The 21,268-nt window shown below is 34.3% G+C and overlaps 1 protein-coding gene across 5 annotated transcripts; it reads right to left on the reverse strand.

The window, feature by feature from the left end:
- Nucleotides 1-1,084: 1,084 nt before the first annotated feature.
- On the reverse strand, nucleotides 1,085-19,887 carry LOC129808726 (polyamine-transporting ATPase 13A3). 5 transcript variants are annotated; one of them, XM_055858513.1, is made up of 7 exons: nucleotides 19,811-19,887; nucleotides 18,413-19,746; nucleotides 9,820-10,525; nucleotides 8,334-8,904; nucleotides 7,628-8,269; nucleotides 3,738-4,913; nucleotides 1,085-1,822 (listed from the first exon to the last, which is right to left on the reverse strand). In XM_055858513.1, exons 2-7 carry the CDS (start codon nucleotides 18,555-18,557, stop codon nucleotides 1,145-1,147), a joined length of 3,918 nt encoding a protein of 1,305 aa, XP_055714488.1. In that variant the 5' UTR covers nucleotides 18,558-19,746; nucleotides 19,811-19,887; the 3' UTR covers nucleotides 1,085-1,144. The 5 variants fall into 5 exon arrangements, with proteins under 5 accessions (XP_055714488.1, XP_055714490.1, XP_055714491.1 ...); XM_055858515.1 differs by lacking the exon at nucleotides 19,811-19,887 and having other exon boundaries at nucleotides 18,413-19,025; nucleotides 19,677-19,741; XM_055858516.1 differs by lacking the exon at nucleotides 19,811-19,887 and having other exon boundaries at nucleotides 18,413-19,025; nucleotides 19,645-19,740.
- Between the last annotated feature and the right edge of the window lie 1,381 nt (nucleotides 19,888-21,268).

The raw sequence follows: 21,268 nt of genomic DNA on the forward strand, positions 1-21,268 counted from the left end.
AGAGAAAATCTGTAGATTTTCTGCTGAATTTCTGCTAGAAAATCTGTAGATTTTCTGCTGAATTTCTGCTAGAAAATCTACAGATTTTCGGTAGAATTTCTGCCGAGAAAATCGGCATAGTGTCCATTACTTCACAAAAATATTGTTGATTTATGTAGAAACTGTAGGAGTTATAAAGAAAATGGTATGCTCTGCTTAACAAGCATTACCGATTAAACATTTTAAATAAGTAAAAAGATGCGAGCAAAAATATTAATTTTTTAAAAATCGCCCATGGAATGATACAAAAACACGAAATTTAGGTCGATACTCTGCTTAAAGTTTTCACTTCACTTTTCTCTACTTGTAACACGGCGTCGCAGAATTCTTTATTTTATATAAACACCGTGATATCACAAAAAATAACTTCATTGAATTTTGCAAACTTCAGTGAAAAATTTTTCCATCTCTTCTGACACATCTTGTCTGGAAAGTCTGGAATGTAGAAAAAATCTACAGAAAATCGGCAGAATATCTACAGAAATTCGTCAGAGATTCGTCAGAAAATCTGCCGAAATATTCTGACGAATTTTGTCCCAAGCCCAAATAAAATTCGTAAGAATATCTACAGAATTATCTGCAGATATTCTGTAGAGGTGTAGATTTTCTCTACAGAAATCTTAAAGATATCTGCAGATATTATTTGACGGGTTATCTTAATTTACGAAAAGTTAATTTCATATGAATTCCGTTACGTTTTTGAAAATATTGTTCAAATTTGAGGAGTGAGAAATGTCATCTACAAAGCTCGGAATTTTTATAGTGCCCATCAACATGAGAAATTCGTAGAATTACCGCTAGGTGCGCCATTAGTAAAAGAAACTTTTTTCTAAGTTACAGTAGACTCTCGCTCAATCGACTCATTTTCAATCGGGCGACAAATTTTGTTGATAATTTTCGCGTTTAATTATGAAGGTAATTCGCTCAAATTCGCTGTAGTTCTTCCTATTTTATCGTCATTCTTTACAATTGAGCACTTTTTGTGGAATTTTTTGCCCCAAATGCCCGATTGAGAGAGAGTCTACTGTAATTTAGGTCGAGTTAATATGCTACAATTGTATTTATTTAGCATTTGGATTGATTTACAAGATTTTGATCGACGCCATCACGATGGCGTCGACAGTTGATTGTTTGGTGGTTGTCCGGGGAAGAGATTGAGCAGGCAACTGGATCTGTCGTAGGCTGCATGGGCACCAATTTGGGCATAGGAAGTCGGTGAATTTGGTGTACTTTCAATGGCCGTACCACCGCCCGTACTTGTTGGTGTTGCTCCGGCAAATGGCGCCAAAACTGTCAATGGCGGCCATGATGGTGTTTGACGTAGAAAATGCTCAACCATGAGATACTTTCGATGGGATTTGTCTATTTTGTGCCAACGCATCCGTAATTTACCCCCAATAACCATTTCGACCAGAACAGATTCCACCAGGATTGCCAAGAGCCAGTGACATGCACCACATGCCACCAATGTCAGGCGAAAATTAATGTCAGGTGGTATTACAAGTTCAAGGAGATGTGCAATGCCATCTGGTGGCCATATGACAACAATCAAACTAAATATTGTATTTGCCATCATGGCCGTTAGGAAGCCATAATTTGTGACAATTGATCGTCGATAGGGGGCACCTTTACTGAAGACAAATGCCAATATTATATACTGGAAGCACGATATGCCAAATATTGTAAAATTCTCCAGGCAACCATGATCAAATTCCGATTGTTGGGCTGTCACATTGAATGGCACAAACCACGGCTGAGCCCGAAGGTGATACCAGGCAAATACCTATACAAAAAATAAAAATAGAAAAAAAGGATACTGTAAGGCTAAGGAAGTGCAAAATAAGGAGAAAGTCATGGTGTAACGGAACTAAGAAGGTGTGCTCACTACATAGATAGTGACAACATGATATCTTTTGTCTCTGTCAATTCTGATTCTAACGACATTTTGCTGTCAATTTCAGTGGTGTGCGTCGAAATATTTTAGCGGCGGAAAAGCTAAATTGCGCTAAAAGCTTCGATATCCAGCACTTCGATATCCGGGTGACAGCTGCCAAACACTGGCGGTTGATATATTCAAAATTATTTTCACTAAACATGAAGTTTGTCCAGAGTGAATTAAAGTATTATTAACATTGTATCGAAGTTTTTAATACATAATTGTGATAAAAAATGAAACATAAGCACACCATGAAGAAAATTCTCTTTTTCTTTGTCAGACAGAAAAGAAATTCACACTGCACAAAATAGGAAAACCGTTGATCATTCAAAAAAACTAAATGTCATTTTGTCCCCCAGTCAGCCGGATATCGAAGAGTCTACTGTATGCATAGCCGGATGACAAAAATATAATTTTGACAGCCGCCGCTGAAAGTTTTTAGTGTCACACCTCCAAAGTGTCAAATTTCCTGTATTTTTTTGTGTTCATTTTGTTTTTTCTGGTAGAATGAAGTGATTTTGAGGTTTTATGTTGTAAATTGTGTTCTAAAAAGGTGTTTAAAAGGTTCTAGAACCTTCACTATTGTGAAAATTTAGAATTCCGTTGCATATGTGACGTTTTTTTTTTGTGAAGGATTGCGGGGATTCGGTGCACCATTTGTCAGATGAGATTCTTTGGAAATTGTGCTATTTGAAAGGAAAATACTCAGAAATTTTGGAAGGAAAACGAACCGTATTGAGCCTAATCTTTCCGTGCAGAAGTAGATCTTGAAAAATTCGAAAATCTATTTGAAGATCCAAAAAAGAGACTTTCTTACTTCTTGATAATTCCGCAAGGTGGCTGAGATACATCCTGTTCGAATTTCGAAGTGCTCAAGTGTCAACATGTGACGGTCTTCACATTGTTGTGAGGAAAAAAGCAGAACAACGACTCTTGCTGTTCTTGTCCTATTACTTAATTACTCCATAATCACTAAGTAACCCTTTTGCCAGCTTTTTACTGTGATATTTGATATATCTTGTTCGAAAATTTAGTAAGAAAATTCGAAATATATAATGAATCATGTTACGAAAATGAAAAAAAAACAACAGTTAATACTGCTCTGTATAATAGTGCCCTAACAAGCATTGTGAGAGGAAAATGGCTAGCTCTGACCGAGCTGTGAGCCATGGATTAGGGCATCAGCCCCAAAGTGGACAAAAGGTCACACTTACGTGAAAAAATAAATAAATAAAACAAAAAAAAAATCATTCCACATTGAGGCATCTAGTAATAAAACATAGTGACAAGAAAATCCTGGCGTATCTCACAGGAGCCGGTGCCCCAGTACCGCGGCAACCCCAACCGGTCCACAGGGCTTTAATTCTTAAATTGAGCTTTAATTCTTCGAACATCAACGACTTTTTGTTCAAATAGAGTTCCATTTACCTTTTATCCAAGACACTATTGGAGAATCAAAATATACTTGTGTTTAGGCAAATTGCGGGGTTCGGTGCACCATTTCTCAGACGAGCTTCTTTTGAAATTGTGCAGTTTTAAAGGAAAAAACTCACAAATTGAGAATTAATAAGCCTCACTTAGAATAAATTATTGAATTTGGAAGGAAAACGAGCCGTATTGTATCGAAATCTGAGGGTTTTAACAACTTTTCAGAAGTGACTGTTAATTTCACAATTTCAAAAACCCCAATACTTCCACCGCTAAAGTTGTAAGCACACCTTCTTTATAGTTCGTTACATCATGGGACAAAGTTACTAATTACCTGGAAGGCAATGCTGATGATCAGATGCAGAGCTAGTGATATTAACGGTGATATTGATATTAGGGAATTTTGTGGTGTTTGCTTAACCAAATCCCCAGCATAGGCATCGGTTTTGCCAAAGAAGAAGGCAAAGATGCTGATGATGAAGAGATCGATGTACAAATACTGCAAATCCGTTAGATTTGAATCAATTGAGTAGAGAATGAGTACAGATGAAAATTGTACAAGTGAATATGCTGCCATATATTTGAAAATGCCAAAACTCGTTACCAGAGCTGCTCTACCTTCACGGATAACATCCAATACACACGCAATGGTTGGTAATCTCGATGTAAATGGTGATGCAACACTACTTTCAGCTTCACTCAAACTAATTCCCGTATGTGCCGTCTTGAGGGCACCACAATCATTTGCCCCATCACCACACATTGCCACATAGTATCCCAATGATTGTAGTTCAACCACTAAACTCTGTTTCTGTTCTGGTGACATTCTGGCAAAGACAACACCACGTGTTGCAAAACGTTCAATGAGTTCCGGATAGTATTGCCTTACAACTTGCCATGTCTTTCCTGTCATTGCAAATCTATAGTTATTTGATGGTAATTCAGGTGGTAACATTGTATCACCATCAAAATCCTCACGAACACCACCACATTCAACATCTTGACCAGTTAGAGTTGTATGAGTTGTGGTACATGTATCAGCTGTATAGAGTGAATCAATTGAATCATGTGGTAGACAATTATTTGTACCACTCTGACTACCACTTCTCCATCCACCACTACTACTACTATTTGTTAGATTGTAGTACAATTCCCATGAATCACTATTCCATCTGACATTAACCATTATGACACTCTGATGTCCTGGTATCATACCACAATCCTTTGCCACAGATACAGCTGTCAAGATATTATCACCTGTCACCATTACAGTTCTAATATTGGCACGCATTAAACTACTAATGACCGTTGTTGTGTCCCCTTTTAGCCTATTCTCCAATATGACAAAACCCAAAAATGTCAATTCCTGCTCAACACTCTCCCGACTCAGTCTCTGCAATCGGGCATACGATACTTTTTTGTCCAATGGCTTGAAGGCAACTGCTATTATTCGGTATCCTTGTTGGGCAAATATATCGAGTTTATGATGAAAATCCTTCGGAATGGAAGTCTGCAAAATATAAATATTGGAAAAAGGAATTAAGAAATAAGAGAATCTTAATAAAGGTGATTAGGACCCAGCAGCAAAAAGATGCCCTACATAACTTTTACATGTTAGTGTATTTAAGCCTTACTAATCACTAGAGCTGACAAAAAAATATGTATTTGCATGTTGTTATTAAACGCTCTGAGGCTCTATTTGACCCTCCTACCTTCACGAATTGGGCTATTGTGGTTTTAATAAACCCTATTTAAAATGTATATTTTGACATATTTCATGTTTATTTGCATATTTGTATTTTTGCATATTTTTTGGATATTTCCGACTTTAGTTTTAAAAAATTTTTTTTCTTGTAGAATGAACATTTATATAATTTTTGTCGCTGTAAAAAAAAACATTTAAAATTTGGAATCCTGTTATATAAAAATATCCTTTTCCACTTTTTAACTTCCATTTTTTAAACATGAATTGAGGTTAATGTATAAGGATGAAATAATGTTTAGTTACATGTTCTGTAAATCATATTCTAAAAGAATAAAAAAAAACATCCTTAGGTCAGTTTTTCGGAATGCGCTTACAATCACGTACAGCTCAGTCATAAAACCGTTCAGATCGCGCTTAAAAACACGCACAGCTGAATCTTAAAACGATTAAGATCGCGCTTAGAAATACGCACAGCTTAGTCATAAAGCAGTTAAGGATGCGCTTAAAACACGCACAGCTTAATAATAAAATGATTAAGAATACGCTTAAAAACATACACTGCTCAATTATACAACAGTTGAAATCTTTACCGTTTTATGATTGAGCTATGCGTGATTTAAAGCTCATATACCGTTTTACGATTAAGCTGTGCGTGTTTTTAAGCCAAATCCCTACAGTTTTACGATTTAGCTGTGCATGTTCTTAAACGCGTTCTTAAACCTTTTCCAATTAAGCTGTGCGTAATTGTAAGCGCAATTTAAACCATTTCGTGATTGAGCTGCGTGTTATTTTACATACAACTTAGTTCGTTCAAGTACTTACACAACCGAAGAAAGTAAGCCCTTTTCACCACATCCGAATTTCATTAATTAAACAAAAAAACATTATTAGAAATGATATTACAACAAATTTTAGTTAATAAGAGATTGAGTTTCAGTGAAAAATATCAAATACTCTATAGCAAAAACACAAAATAATGTTCATCTTGTACATCTTGTTGAGAATTTCTTTTAATAACTTGCAAAATCTAGTCGGTAAAGAGCCTGATATTGTTTTTTTTGATGCGTTAGACTAGAGATCATGAAATAGTAATACTCATTTCGTAGTTCCATGAGCTCATAATTCCCTTAAAAAGTGATTTTATTTGTAGGTGGCGAAAAAGTGCTTACTGGCGAAAAAGTACTGACTCTACCCTAGGCAGAAAAGACTTTATAATCGGGCACTTCCACTTCCAAATACTTCCAAGCACTTCATTTTCAACCGTACACCACTTCCAACCCTAATATCTGATAACTAATAATAAAATACAAGATAAATTCCATGGATTTTTCCGTTACTGTGAAATTTTGCGGCCGATCGGCTACAGGGAAAGCCAGGGGGGTGACATTAACTCTGGAAAATGTAACCGATTTTAGTGTAAATTTCTCCCTGTTTTCTTAGACATTTCACGAGATATCTCCAAAACTACGTAGGTTGCCAATTTGGAGTTTTCGGTTGCATCTTCGTTATTAAATTGGCTTTTATTTTTTATTACTATTATGTGTTAATTTATTTTACAATCACAGAAAACAGCTAATAAACCCAAAAGTTTTTTCGGCTCGCTAGAAACATATGGGAAACATAGGAAATGTCACGCACCTGGTTTTATGACTGAGCTGTGCGTGTTTTTAATCGCGATCTTAATCATTTTCAAATTCAGCTGTGCGTGTTTTGTTGATGATTTATATGATGAATAAAATAATTTATGATGAATAAAATGATTTATATTTGTAATTTTAAATTTCTCTTCGAGTCTTTAAAAAAAAAAATTATAATTATTTTCTTGAGATGAATTACAATATCGCTTCAAATTTCACGTAGTTTCTCTGAGCATCAGAAGTTACGATAAATGTTGAAAATCGAATGCATATTATTGTGATAGTTACGAGAAAGTTACGAGAAATTCTCATAAATTTTATCAAATTCAATCTAGTAAGTGTAATTTTTATTTAAAATAATTTTTAATTGAGGTTTAGAAGTTTTTCTTTTTCTCAAGTTAGTTTAATAAACAAAATTACGCAGATTCCAAAAATGTATATATCACAAAATCGCAAAAATAAAGTTACGACAAAATGCTGATTTAACTGACGTTGTTAGTCATTTTGAAAGCAATACAATTGCAAAGCTTTCGTACGGCTTATAGATCGTTCAAAAGTAAGGCTTACACTGAGCCTTACATGTCACTTACAGTAGACTCTCTCTCAATCGGGAATATGGGGCAAAATGTCATCCGGTTTAGCGATAGAATTGAGCGTCAAAGCCTTTGTAAATTCCACAAAAAGCGCTCAATTATAAAGAATCACGAGAAAATAGGAAGAACTACAGCGAATTTGAGCGAATTAGCTTCATAATTAAGCGTGAAAACTGTCAACAAAATTTGACGCCCGATTGAGAAAGAGCCGATTGAGTGAGAGTCTACTGTATCACTTAAATGTAAGTTTTACTATTTGCTGCTGGCGCTGCTGGGGCAGTGTACGTACCTGTTGACAGAGTGTATGAATCATTTCGGGGGATCCTTTGCAGTAGGCTGTAAAGTGATTATCTGAGAGACCTCTGGTGACCACTGACATTCGCTGAAGTGTACTGGTAAAGGGAAAACTCCTTACAATCCCAATTGCTTCACCCTCTGCACCATCTTGAGGTCGTACGACAGTTGGAAAGAGTAAATCATACTTTGAATGATCCTCAACATTTGCCTCTTCAAGTATCCATCCGGTAGCCTCGAACATTTTCAAATCCAATGGATCCCCCTTCAATTCACCACACATTACCGTTATCGAATGACACGTTACCATACCACTCAGCAGATGACCAGGTGGTAGGCGTGATACATCACGAAGTGGTGCTGCTAAATTAGTACCAGAACCATCAGCCGGTACAACACCCCACATATCCAAACCCTCTTCGGTCAGTGTACCCGTTTTGTCAAAGCAAACACAATCAATACTACCAGATACATTGATACTTCGTGGTGAAATGCAATAGATGGCCTTCTTCTTGAGACGCTGCTGGGCATTCATACGACCAACTGTCATGGCGGCTGGTAGGGCAGGTGGGACGGCAATTGTAATGAGATCTAGACTCTCAATGGCGATCTTTGTGGCTGAAACACCACGAACAATCTACAATAGGAAGGAGTGTTTACTTTTGTTTGCCAGATTGAAAAGATAAATTGATGCAATGTACCTTAGTTACGAGAGTATAGAGAAATCCAATGGCTGCAATAACACCCAAAAGTTTAACAAATTGATAGGAATCCCTCTCGAATTTGTAATCAACTGGCGGTGGATAGAGTATACTCCGGATTAATCCACCTTTAACAGTTGAATTTCCTGTATTAACAACAAGTGCCAGAACACGTTCAGATCCAATGTAACGTGTCTGAATGACTTTGGTACCAGTAAATAGCATATGACGTGCATGTTCTTTTGCACTAAATACCAAATCACGTCGACATGGTACTGGTGTCTTTGTAACTGGTACAGATTCACCGGTAAGGCTACTCTCATCCAAAATTGCATTGCCAGATAGGAGAACAGCATCACATTGCATATGGCAACCAGTTGGTGGTACTTCTAGGACATCACCGGGTACAAGAAGACGCGTCTCTAGCCTCTCACTGGTCCCATTGTCACGACAAACACCAATCCAATCTGTCGTGCCAACTGTACTCATCAGTGCCTTCTGATTGCGACGTGTCTGAATGACAGACATTGTTATGCCAAATACAGACATTGCCACAATAACAATGGCGTACCTAACGAATGGAGCAATTCAAAAAGATAAATTATATATTACAAGCATGGTAAGTAAAGAAGGTGACTGACGTATTTCGAGTGGACACGCGTTATTAGAAAACCGGAAGTAAACACTGTGACTTGAGGAAAAAGCTTTTATTGCGACACTTGACTTGACTTGACGAACTAATCTGTTGAGGGCTGGGCGGCAAAGAGGAAGATGGCAGCATCCTTCGCTCTTTTATAGCCACGCTCTCAAACCCCCTCCAAGAGGATCTCTTTCTCTCTCTCGGAGCACTCTCTCACATTGACTTCTACATTTTCAGACCTTATACTACAGTGACAAAAAATTGCTCCTTCTTCTTCTTCTTCGAAAATAGAAAAAATGGCGGCATGTGGTTGCTTTTTCTGGTCGATTGCTTTCAAATTGACAGCACAAAAGGTAAACAGAATGTTGTGGGAGTGAAAAATAGTGTTAAATTTGTGAATAATTGAGAAATTCTGAGTAATATCTGTATTAATTTACTGAAAGTGAGTTTTCTAATGTTCATTGAGACTTCAAATGTCTTTCAAGTGATGAAATTTTATGTTTTATCGTTGGAAATATCTATTTATTGTAAATATTTCTATTAAAGTCATTTGGATTTACATAATTTTCTTGTACTTTCCTTCCTTGGTTTCTGTTGACAATTTTCTAAGTAAATATTGGTGCTCAGAATATGTTTTTTTTTTTTTAATTTTCAATGATATTTTTGAAAACTTCCAGCACGACCACAAAGCGACTACCTTCAACGAACAATATTTAAAAAGCGACCACATGACGCCATTTTACATGCTGTCAAAAATTTTCGTCACCTTCTTTATTTACACCATAATATTACAAGCAAAGAGGACAAAAAATAAATTTAAAAAAAAAAAACAAATATATAACTCACCAGATATAATTGTAGGAAAACCAGAGGCATACTGAAAATATCTGAAAGACATAGAATGGATTGAGAACTTCGAGAAAGAGTAGGGTTAGGACACCTTTGACAGGAATGTCAATTTCATTTGGTCCATACACCAGACGCCTCCTGCGTTGTTCTGTGGCATTGAGACCCCTGTGCCTATGCAATGCCACACTACTAACACCATCTTCTAGTCCATCTAGCCTCACAAAGGCCCCCAATTGAGGTCGCCACAGGTATCGGAGTTGTTTGCAACGAAAAAATCTAATGCTGTCACATTGCACATAGGCACCACCACCACTTGGTACAGATAATTCAAGGGGTAGAATATCGAGATCACCTGGTGCTGTATAGGTTGACCATTGACGTTGATTATTGACAGCTGTCTGTGGTGTTAGGGTTACAATGTCACAGACAAAATTTATCACATATTTTCCCTGATACAGCTCACGGACTAGCACCCGATGGGCATGAGCTAGGGGACAGGTTGTATGGGTGGCCAGGAGGAGCCAGTGTTGCCACCAATGCATTATAAGACGCAAGATACCAGCACTTAGGACCACAAGACACCAATAGATGGCTGTACGAAAACGACAGATACGGTAACCTGTTATTGACATTTCTTCCTCTGTTCCACCATTGAGAACACCAAAATGACAGCCTGTATCATCAGATGTATCCTCTCTGGTACCTAGGATAACAATTAGAAAGAAAAAGAACATAAAATATTTCAGGGGAGATATAGGTGACATTTAATATAATTTAATATATTTAATTTAATATATATGATAAGTCCTCAATTAAGGACTTTTAGAAAGGCATTAATTAGCAAGGGTAGATTAAGCTAATTCAAAACCTGCTCCAAATGGAAATTTCTCGCTACTCCAAATGGAAACATCATTTTTTTTCCAGGGGCATGACATTTCCCGTGTTTCCCATATGTTTCTAGCGCGCCAAAAAACTTTTGAGTTTATCAGCTGTTTTCTGTCATTGTAGAATGAATTAGCAAAAAATACTAATACAAAATAAAAGCCAATTTAATAACGAAGAAGCAACCGAAAACCCCAAATTGGCAACATACGTAGTTTTGAAGATATCTCGTGAAATGTGTACGAAAACAGAAAAAAATGTACACTAAAACTGGTCGCATTTTTCAGATCTAATGTCACCTCCCTGTTTTTTCCCATGATAAATGCATTATTAAATTTTTATTTATATATTAAGCTTAAAATAAGAAACAACTCAATCATAAAATGGTTAATATAGCACTTAAAAACACGCACAGCTTAATCCTAAAACGGTTAAGATTGAGCTTAAAATCACGCACAGCTCAATCTTAAAACGATTAAGATTGCGCTAAAAAAAAGCGCATTCTAAACCGTTTTATAACTGAAATGTGCGTGTTTTTAAGCGCATTTACCATTTTATGTTTGAGCTATGCGTATTTTTAAGCGCCATCTTAACAGTTTTATGACTAAGCTGTGCGTAAGTGCAATTTTATCCGCTTTTTGTTTGAACTGTGTATGGTTTTAATCGTAGTTTTCTCCGTTTTTTTTTGTTTGAGCTGTGCGTGTTTTTAAGCACAATTTTAACAGTCAATGTACCAGAAATACTTGAGATAGAATGTTCGTATTTTTGGAATTAGTTTCATACAGATTAATAGATGATTTTTTTTTGAAAAGAAATTTTTTTTTCTATTATGATGGCGCGATGAGCCTCTGTCAAACAGACGTCTTAACGGTCACTGAATTTAAATTCTGTGCACTAATTCACAAACAAACTTTATTGATTTAGATAGAGTAACTATCCAATAAAACAAATTGGCAACCAGAATTCAAATCAGGAAAGAGGATGAAGGTCAATTTTAACAAATTCGACGGAATGTCGAATTTTCCATTCGCCATTTTGAGCAAAAATTTTGCATGACTTTCCACGAAGCGAGAAAACAATAAAAAAATGTATTTTTATCTCTGTCGGACTATTTTTTTTCAAGAAATTGAAGAATTAAATTTACTAAAAATCCATTCCCGACAGCAATTCGGATAAAAGTTGCCCAGAAATAAATCATCTAAAATCAATCAATTTGCGTATGATGTATAATACCATGGTAAGGAATGGGTTAAGAGAATCCACTCGCCTGAGGAATTTGATGATCATGATTGCAATATTTAGAATAAAAAAAAAACAAAGAAAGGTAGATGGAAAATAAGAAGAAAATACTTTAAATAATTGATTGACAATAAATGACTCTAATGTAAGGGAGAGTGAGGCAGTTTAACGACGGGGCAGTTTCAATTTTTGCATATTCTTCTTATACTTTTGAAAGGAATGGGATAAAACCTTTATGTTATTGAAGAGACAACTGAGACTCATTTTTATAAAAATAAATAATTTCTTGACGCTTCTCGTTTGAATTCTGTAATTGATTTTATAAAACTGCAATAAAATGAAACTTTTTGTAATGTTTTATTTTGAACAATCTCTAAACGATTGCACTTAGCTATCGAAGTAACATAATTGTATTAAATTACCAGTGGTTTTATGTTTATTATAAGGCAGTTAGTGTTGAATGAAATCTAAGACGGTTCTGACAATTTTGATTTGAATTCCGAAACTTCGTGAGGGGCAGTTTCATGCTAGCACACTGAGAAGTTTCCAGTGTCTAACAATTTACTTTTTTAATTAAAATTAAGTTAAAATGATCATTGAAAACGTTTTGTAGCTGTTTTTGTCGATAAAGTTCGAAATTATGGATAATAGTATTTTTTAAAAGTTAATTAAAAAAATTTAAAAAATAATCTTTCAGTGTTTTTTTAAGTGCTTGAAAATGATAAATTTAAATGTTATAATATCTTTTCAGAATGTTTTCAGCAAGATATTGTAAACTTTTTTTTTAGTATTATGACAATTCGAGACTTTAAAATAATATTATAAAACTGTTATATTAAAAAGGTCATGTTCTAAGGCGATATAATGATCCAACAATGTACGGAATTGGCTTAGCACTACAAAAGACATTTCTTTCGTATAAAAAATTAAAGAAAATTGCTCAGTTAATGAGAAATAGGCTTGAAAATCTTTGGCGATATTTTATTTTCTCTGTATGAACAAATAGTATTCAAATTCTGTTATAAAGTTCTTGTTTGATTATATTTTTAGGTTTTAGAGTCTTAGAAGACTTCAAAATATTAATTTTAATCAATTCTGGTATCGCAAATTTCCTATAAACACGTTTTATTTTTGAAATTGCCCCGGATTGGGAGACTTTCACACATTCTGCCTTTCAAGTCAAATGAATTTCTCCACAATAGACTAATGAAATTAAAGGATTATTGTTATTATTTTTATTAACCCTAAACTCAACTGTAACTCACAGAATATACAAAGTTTTACTTCTCGTCAGTTAAATCAGCATTTGTCGTAACTTCCTTTTGACAACTTTTCAGGAGACGAAATTTTCAGTTCAGCATTATTTTTCTTAAAAATGACCCCCGAATGCGATACTTTTGAGTCAAAATAATGAAAGTGGAACTAATAAACTGTAAGTTAACTCGAGAAAATCTTTATAAAATTATTTAAAAGCTGCAATATTGAGAAATATGTTAGAAGAAACACAATAATATTTTATCGTAACTTCCATCGTTTATAAAGCCGTATCTTCCAATGTATGGAGATTCTGGAAGTTACGACAATTTTCTAAAATGCATTATATCAATTTGAATTATTCTAGTGATAATAAGCGCCTTTATTTGACTAAATTAGTCAATAATACTGTTATCCCTGTTCCTAAAAGCTTTTATTTAATAAATTTTATTGAATAAATTTTGTGCGCCACGTCGCTTGTTTTGTTTTGAATTAATGACAGATGGGTAGGGATTTTTTCTCACTTTTTTCTCTCAAATATTGAATTACAATGATTTCATGTTACACTATTCGCACTGTCTTTCGATATTTGGAAGAGTTTGTAAACGTTTTATTGAGAAATATTGCAATTTTGCTGCAAATTACAAGCCACGCAAGTAAGCAAAAGAAGTTACGGCAAATGCTGATTATTGAAAATTTTGTATGGAAATTTGTCGTAACTTCCCCAAAAATGAAGTTACGATAAATGCTGATTTAACTGACGTTCTGTTTATTATCTTTTTGCAAAATGGTCTCAAAATCCATTTTGCAATTTAGGGGTGAAACTGCCCCACCATCCCCTACAAATAAAATTGATATTAATTTCTAAGTATGACATAAAAGATTAAACATTTTTATTTCTATCAGAAATATTTTTATTCTAGTATTAAAAATCAATTAACGTGCTCCAATAATGCAAATTATGCGAGAAAAAATGCGTCCCATACTGCCCCAAATCGGGGAGGTTTGGGACAAAGCGTCAAGTTAAATGTTTTATCTTCTCCAAGAAAACTCACTTGTTTCCAAGTTCTATCGAGTACTTTTTATAAAGTCAATATCCATAAGTATCCTATAGACCGCATAAAATTGTAATACACTATCGTGGTTTTTTTGGAATACTCTCTCAAAATCAAGTCATGAAAAAGTGTCCCAAACTTCCTCGGTCTCCCCTACACGTTTTTATCCAAATATCTCCCCCTTGTTTTAAAGATTTAAATACTCTAGGCCAAGTATAACTTATTTATTGTCAATGTTAATGTTTTACCGTCAATTTTGTAGATTTTTCCATTGAAGTCTTCAGCACCCATTGCACTTTTTTTTTTCAGCCTAAAAATCTTCTTTCCCGCCAAAAACCGAACTAAATCAATTTTATCACAACACATTCAATTATTACTCAATTATTTCTAGAATTTTAAATTGTTTTTCCTAACTCTTTTTCTGCCAAATCCTAAACAATTGATCACAGAACAAAAACTATATTCCAAAAAAAACAACAAAAAAGCAAAGCATCAACAATAAAACTAATAACGTAAAGACCTCCAATTACTTATTCCATCACCTTGAATAATAGCCAACACTCGAAATTGGAGAAAGAAAAAGAAGAAGAAAAAAAATGTGTATATATTTTTAATGAATAGAAAATTAAATACAGCAGACGTGTCTGTCTAAAAGTAATAAAAAGCACTATAAACATGTGCCAACAAATACACAATTCTCTTATCTCGAGGTTGTCCATTTTTTTTTCTCTTCATTTTTCTGTTCTTTTTTTTAAACACATTTCTCTCCTCCTTTACTTTTCTCACACTGACTTTATTATGTGATACATTATATTATAGTACTTTGTAATTTGCAGAGTCAACATAAATGATTCTGCAATTTGACGCTCTGGAATACAAATATCGCAGAAAATTGTTACTTAATATTTCTTTATTCAGAAAAATTAATTTAAATGGAACAAATGTGATTTGTTTGAATTGGTTGGTTTTGTTTTTGTCTTTTAGGGTGATGCAGATACTTATTGTTAGAGTGACCTATATTTTTTCAACTTAAACATAAAGTACTTTGATAAAAAAAAGTACTCAATGATACTACTTAACTCTTTCGTCTCCTTTGGGACACTGGGTACCCATGGAAATATCAATTTTTTAGACTATTTAGAATCGATAAAATTTCGATTCTTCTGGATGATTACAAACTATAAGGATGTCCAAATCTAGGATATTTTTTTGCAGGATCCCAGTTAACTCCTGAGCTTAGATATTTTTGGTCAAAAATCTTGAATTTTCGATTTTCTGCTTCCTTGCAGATATCCTGACTTTTTTTTTTGATATTTCTAGACCAGAATAAGGAAACACCTCTCGGGGCTAATAAGGGAATGACTAAACCTAAAAGTGAAGAATTAAAAAAAAAATGGAAAATATACAGACATTGAAAATTTAAAAAAAAAATATATAAACGATTATTTTTATATAATATTTCCGACTCAAGTTCTGAAATTCTTATTTTTGACACAACGACTAAAGTAGTCTAAAGCAGAAATCTGCTATAATTATATATATGGTTCTTTTGGTTTTGAGTAGGGGAGACTGGGGCAAAAAGTCACAAATCGAAAAATTCAAAATTCAATATCTTCCAAGGTAAAAAAGATAGCGGCTCAAATTTTTTTTCTATTGATAGCCTCCATAGACCTTCTTCAAAGTCGTACGTTTCTTAGAATTCGAACAAGGAATTTAGAAAATAAGAAATATTGAAATTTTTAATCCTATTTTTGAAATATTTTCCTTGCAGAAGATAACAATTATTACCTATTTATTTTCCAAAATTGATGCACTGGTGAATATTTTCTAAATAATTTGGATTTTTTGAATACGAATCCGCTATCTATTTTAGAATTTCACAATGGTTCTTTTCTCCAGAAATCCTTTTATAAAAAATGGCCACTTGGGGTAAAAAGTAACAAAATGTATAGAGCAAAAAGTAACGAAAAAGCGAAGCAATTTCTAATGTTTCACGGCAAAAAGAAACGTTATTATCATATCTCGCCGCTTGTTGTTTGCATTGGTCAAACGATTTGCAGTCTTTTGTGTGTGTTTTTTTTTCTAAAATAGCTTGAAAAGCGCTTTTCTCGTTTTCTCACTTTTCTGGCAGAGAAAACGGTGTTTTACAAAGGTGTATATGAATAAATTTTTGATGAAAATATGTCCTCTAGGTATTTTTTTTTCAAATTTACGAAAGCCTGTAATGAAGCGAAGCAAAATATGATAATACCCAATGTCTGGTACTATTTGCCCCAGCATTTTTGAGAATAGTCACAAAATTACCTTTTAGAAAATGGCTCGATAAACGTATTTCCTTACAAAATTCAAGAAAATTACTTTCACAAAGTTGTAGAGCGGTAAATTTCCTATAAAACTGCGCTAATTAGAAATTTCTGAAGCGCTCGAGTAGCTTGTAAAAAAATAAAATATCTATTTTGTGACTTTTTGCCCCAGTCTCCCCTATTATAAACTTTTTTGTATACAAAAATAATATTTTTAACATAAAATGAACTCTATTTTTTAGAAGCGTGATAAATTGGATTTTCGCATCTTTTAAGGACATATATATTATGATTCATATACAAAATGTCATTTTTTTTTAAATTCTTTTAAATTTTTCTATACGATGATGTAAACAGAGAGATTAAAATTTAAAGAAAATGTAAATACTCTTTTTGTAGAATTTTGTATATTTTTTTAGAACTTAATTTGTAGTCCAAAACCGTGAGTTTTTCAGTATAAAACTTTTGATCATTAATTGGTACGTATCCCTTAACTTATTTTTTCATTATAAGGTAAATGTACCAGTGATCGTCAGTGTTCCTAGGATCGGAAGGTTGTCCCGCGTATCGGAACCCCAAAATAAAATGTACTTTTGACAATTATTTACTGTATTTTAGTAATTTTCATTAACAAGATGCATCACGTTAGTTCATAATTAATCTACAGAATCAATTTTCTCATCGAGTTTCAAACAAAATTGTTATTATTTACCTAATTTATTGAATCACTGTATCAGAGTCTTAGCAAAAAATCCGCCATGAGGATTTATGTTTGATTAAAATGATTTAAAAATCTGTATTAATTAAAAAGTGAATAATCAGACTGCACCAAAAATTGGAAGTTACGACAAATTCTGATAAATTTTTCTCAATTAAGGACACTTACGATAATTTTTGTTTAAAATAATTTTTATTGGGCTTATAAAAGTTTCTTTTTCACAAGTGCGTTTAATAAACAAAATTACGCCGATTCTAAATATGTATATATCCCAAAATCGCAAAAAATTAAGTGTGCAAAAACCGTTGAAACCGAATAAATGTCAAAATAAGTTTGTTCTTTTAGCGTTTTTACCATTGACGTACATGTTTCTTTTGACGTTTATTCGGTTTCAACGGTTCTCAATAATAATAATAATAAATAGTCCTTTGGCTAATTCCAAAGGGGTGACATTAACTCTGGAAAATGTAAACGATTTTAGTGTAAATTTCTCCCTGTTTTCGTATACATTTTATGAAATATCTCCAAAACCACGTAAGTTGCCAATTTGGGGTTTTCGGTTGCCTTTTCGTTATTAAATTGGCTTTTATTTTGTATTAATATTATTTACTAAATCATTCTACAATGACAAAAAACACCTAATAAACTGCAAAGATTTTTTCGGCTCGATATAAACATATGGGAAACGGGTCCCGGTCAAAATCCCGAAAGGGCCAAAATCCCGAAAGCCAAAATACCGAATTCTTAAAAGTGTTATAGCTACTCCCACGATTGTACCCGCGCTTGTTGGAGGCAAAGGGAAATCTTCTGTGTCTTGGGAAATTATTCTAAACATTTTCCTCCATATAATTTCATTCCTATCAGGATTTTCAACATTCGGGATTTTGGCTTTCGGGATTTTGGCTGCCACCGATGGGAAACATAGGACATGTCATGCCCCTGGATTTATGACTGAGCTGTGCGTGTTTTCAAGCGCGATTTTAATCATTTTCAAATTGAGCTGTGCGTGTTTTAAGCGCGTACTTAACCGTTTTATGACTAAACTGTGCGTGTTTTCAAGCGAGATTTTAATCATTTTCAAATTGAGCTGTGCGTGTTTTAAGCGCGTACTTAACCGTTTTGTGGGGCAAATGCATTACCTTTGAGTAGTTCAGCCACTTGATCGATGGTATCTTGGATGTTGGGTGTAGTGCGATTGTGGCATGAATTAGTGTCACAGGATGTGACATCCTGTGGCAGGTCATCTCGATGCCAGAGACCTCGAAGGCGCTGAAGGAGTTCCATGTGACCCAGCCTTGGTTTCTTTTTTCTCTAAATTTTTTTTTTTTGAAAATGTCCGTTTCTTTTTTTTGAATATAAATAGATTTTTTTGTTTTTTGTTTTTTTTTTAAAAAGAGGGAGAGGCGCTTTTAGCGGTACCGGCTCCCCCGGAGGCTGGGCTATCTGGCTGTTGATGATGGTTTCTGATGATGGTAATGATGGTGTGGGGGGGGTCAGTCACCCGGATCTGGCTGTACTTCCCACGCAAACTCACACCGCTCACAAAAATCACAGTTACACTGATTCAGCGCCATATTTAAATGTTTAAAATTCAATTTAATTTTTTATTTGCTTTTCTATTTTATTTATTTTTACTACTTTACACTAGATTAAATTGTGTTCACTATCTTTTTTAAAAAGATTCACCAAAACAGCCAATATGCCCGATCAACGGTCACTTTTTATTTTTTTTCTTACATTTAATCTGTTTCCCTATTAAAAAAAAATACGCAAAATTGAAAATATTTTGAGGTTATGGTACTTTTGACATTTTGAACGTAAAAAATGTCAAAAATTTTCAAAAAAAAATTTGACAGAATTTGGAAAATGTCACTGATTTAAGTTTTTACACGTCAAATTTGATACACTTTCTCTTCAATTGAAGGTAAAATTGAAGACGAAAAAAAAACCACAGGAGCCTCTTCTAAAGGCTCATTTTTTGACAGTTGGCAGATGAATAAATAACAAGAAAAAAAAAGACTATTTAGCACTGAATTTCACTTGGAAGCGCCCCTTTTAGCCAGCAAAACAGCCTGGCCCCTTTCCCTGGTCCACTCTGTCGTTCATTGGATTTGTCCGCCGTGCAATTTGGGGGGCGCTATCTCTTGGGCGATGCTCCGTGAAGGGGGAACAGAGAGGGAAAGAGGTTCTCTTTGCCCACGTGCTCTGGGTTTTTTTTGTCCGTTGGTTTCCGGTAGGAAAAAAAAAAAACAGAGCGAGATGGAAGGGGGCGCTTCTGCCGTGTGGTCACCAGAGGAATTGAGTGGCTTTGGTGTGTAATAGGGGGCGCTCCCAGTGTCTTTGGTGGGGATTTGCTGAAAGGGGGCCCTACGCAGCTGCCACAGAAATCAACTTCGATCTCACCAACTTCAGGCTGACTTTTGTGACGCAATCGCATGGTGAAGCAAGTCAGCACACAAGAGAGAGAGAAGGCCTACGACGACAAAAAAAAATCAATATTGGTGTGTCATCATCTGAGAAATGACATATAAACATACAAGATAGTGATGACAGCATGAGTTCGTATTCGTACACCATTTTCCCACCATTCATTGATGTGCTCGTTGCCAACGTGCGTCTGTTGGGCTCAATTCGTCACATATACATTCAACTCTAACACACATACGTCGTGCGTTGTCGCTTGAATCATCAACTGTCGTAATTGCATTATGACTAAAATTGAAGAGACTCAACTTCTTTAGCTGAGTGCTTTATTGGAACTAACTACAATATTTGGCATAATTTTACTTTACGAATTTTGCTGACTCTAAGAAATGACAAATTGCTTAATTTATAAAATATTATTTAGGTGATACAGGGTGTATCACTACAAAATTACTAAAATTAAGGATAAACTTCTGGCATTAAAACAAGGATGAGCTATGAGCTTAGAGAATCCGCCATGATTTTTGTATTACCTTCGAGCGAAAATTTTTAAATGCGAGTCAAAATCAACGAATATTGAATATTGGAAAAACTTGGTCTTCTATGTAAAAATGAACAATTGTCAAGAAAAAAACGTTGAAGTGGAATTCCAAGAAACACAAAATTGAGTGGTCAGCAAAATTGGAAGTGATTAGCAAAATGGGTCCTATATGACTGAAATTGTAATTTTTTATTCATTCTAAATCGACTATTTGTGCATACGGACCATTCCAATTAAAACAATTAACTTTAGTTTATATTTCTAAATTCCTCAAAATTTCTTTGAAATTAACCCGGCTGACCAATACTTTGACAGTTCTTTTTTAATCACTTATTAGTAGTAGTACTCGTAGCATTTGATTCTTTTTTTTTTTTTTTGAAAATAAAATAAAATTTAACTTTTTAAATTCAGAAATAAACCACAAATTTCTATATTTACTCATATTAAGATTTGATTTGAGTTTGAATAATAAGAAAACTGAAGAAATAAAACGAAAATGCGATAAACGGTGAGCAAAAAAACTGTACGAAAAATTGTAGTAAAAAATCCTAGTTTTTTTTTGCTTACCGTTTATCGCATTTTCGTTTTATTTATTCAATTTTCTTATACTATTTTCACCTAGTGACACCGAGTATGAGATAAGGTAATACGGTAATTGAGAATTTGCGTAAGAATTGCAATGAAAATGCGTAAAATTAACGAAATACGGTGAGGGCTTTGACGGTGACGGTGAGTATTTTACTGTCAATGTGATTCTGCCCTAAGCTGTGCGTGTTTTTAAGCGGAATAATAAACTTTTTATGCTTAAGCTGTGCGTGTTTTTAAGCGGAATATCAACCGTTTTGTGCTTAAGCTGTGCGTGTTTTTAAGCGGAATAATAAACGTTTTATGCTTAAGCTGTGCGTGTTTGTAGGCGGAATATGAACCGTATTGTACTTGAGCTGTGCGTCTTTTTAAGCGGAATATCAACCGTATTGTACTTGAGCTGTACGTGTTTTTAAGCGGAATATCAACCGTTTTGTGCTTAAGC

The sequence above is a fragment of the Phlebotomus papatasi genome, chromosome 5 (genome assembly GCF_024763615.1).
Source record: "Phlebotomus papatasi isolate M1 chromosome 5, Ppap_2.1, whole genome shotgun sequence".
Lineage (NCBI taxonomy): Eukaryota > Metazoa > Arthropoda > Insecta > Diptera > Psychodidae > Phlebotomus > Phlebotomus papatasi.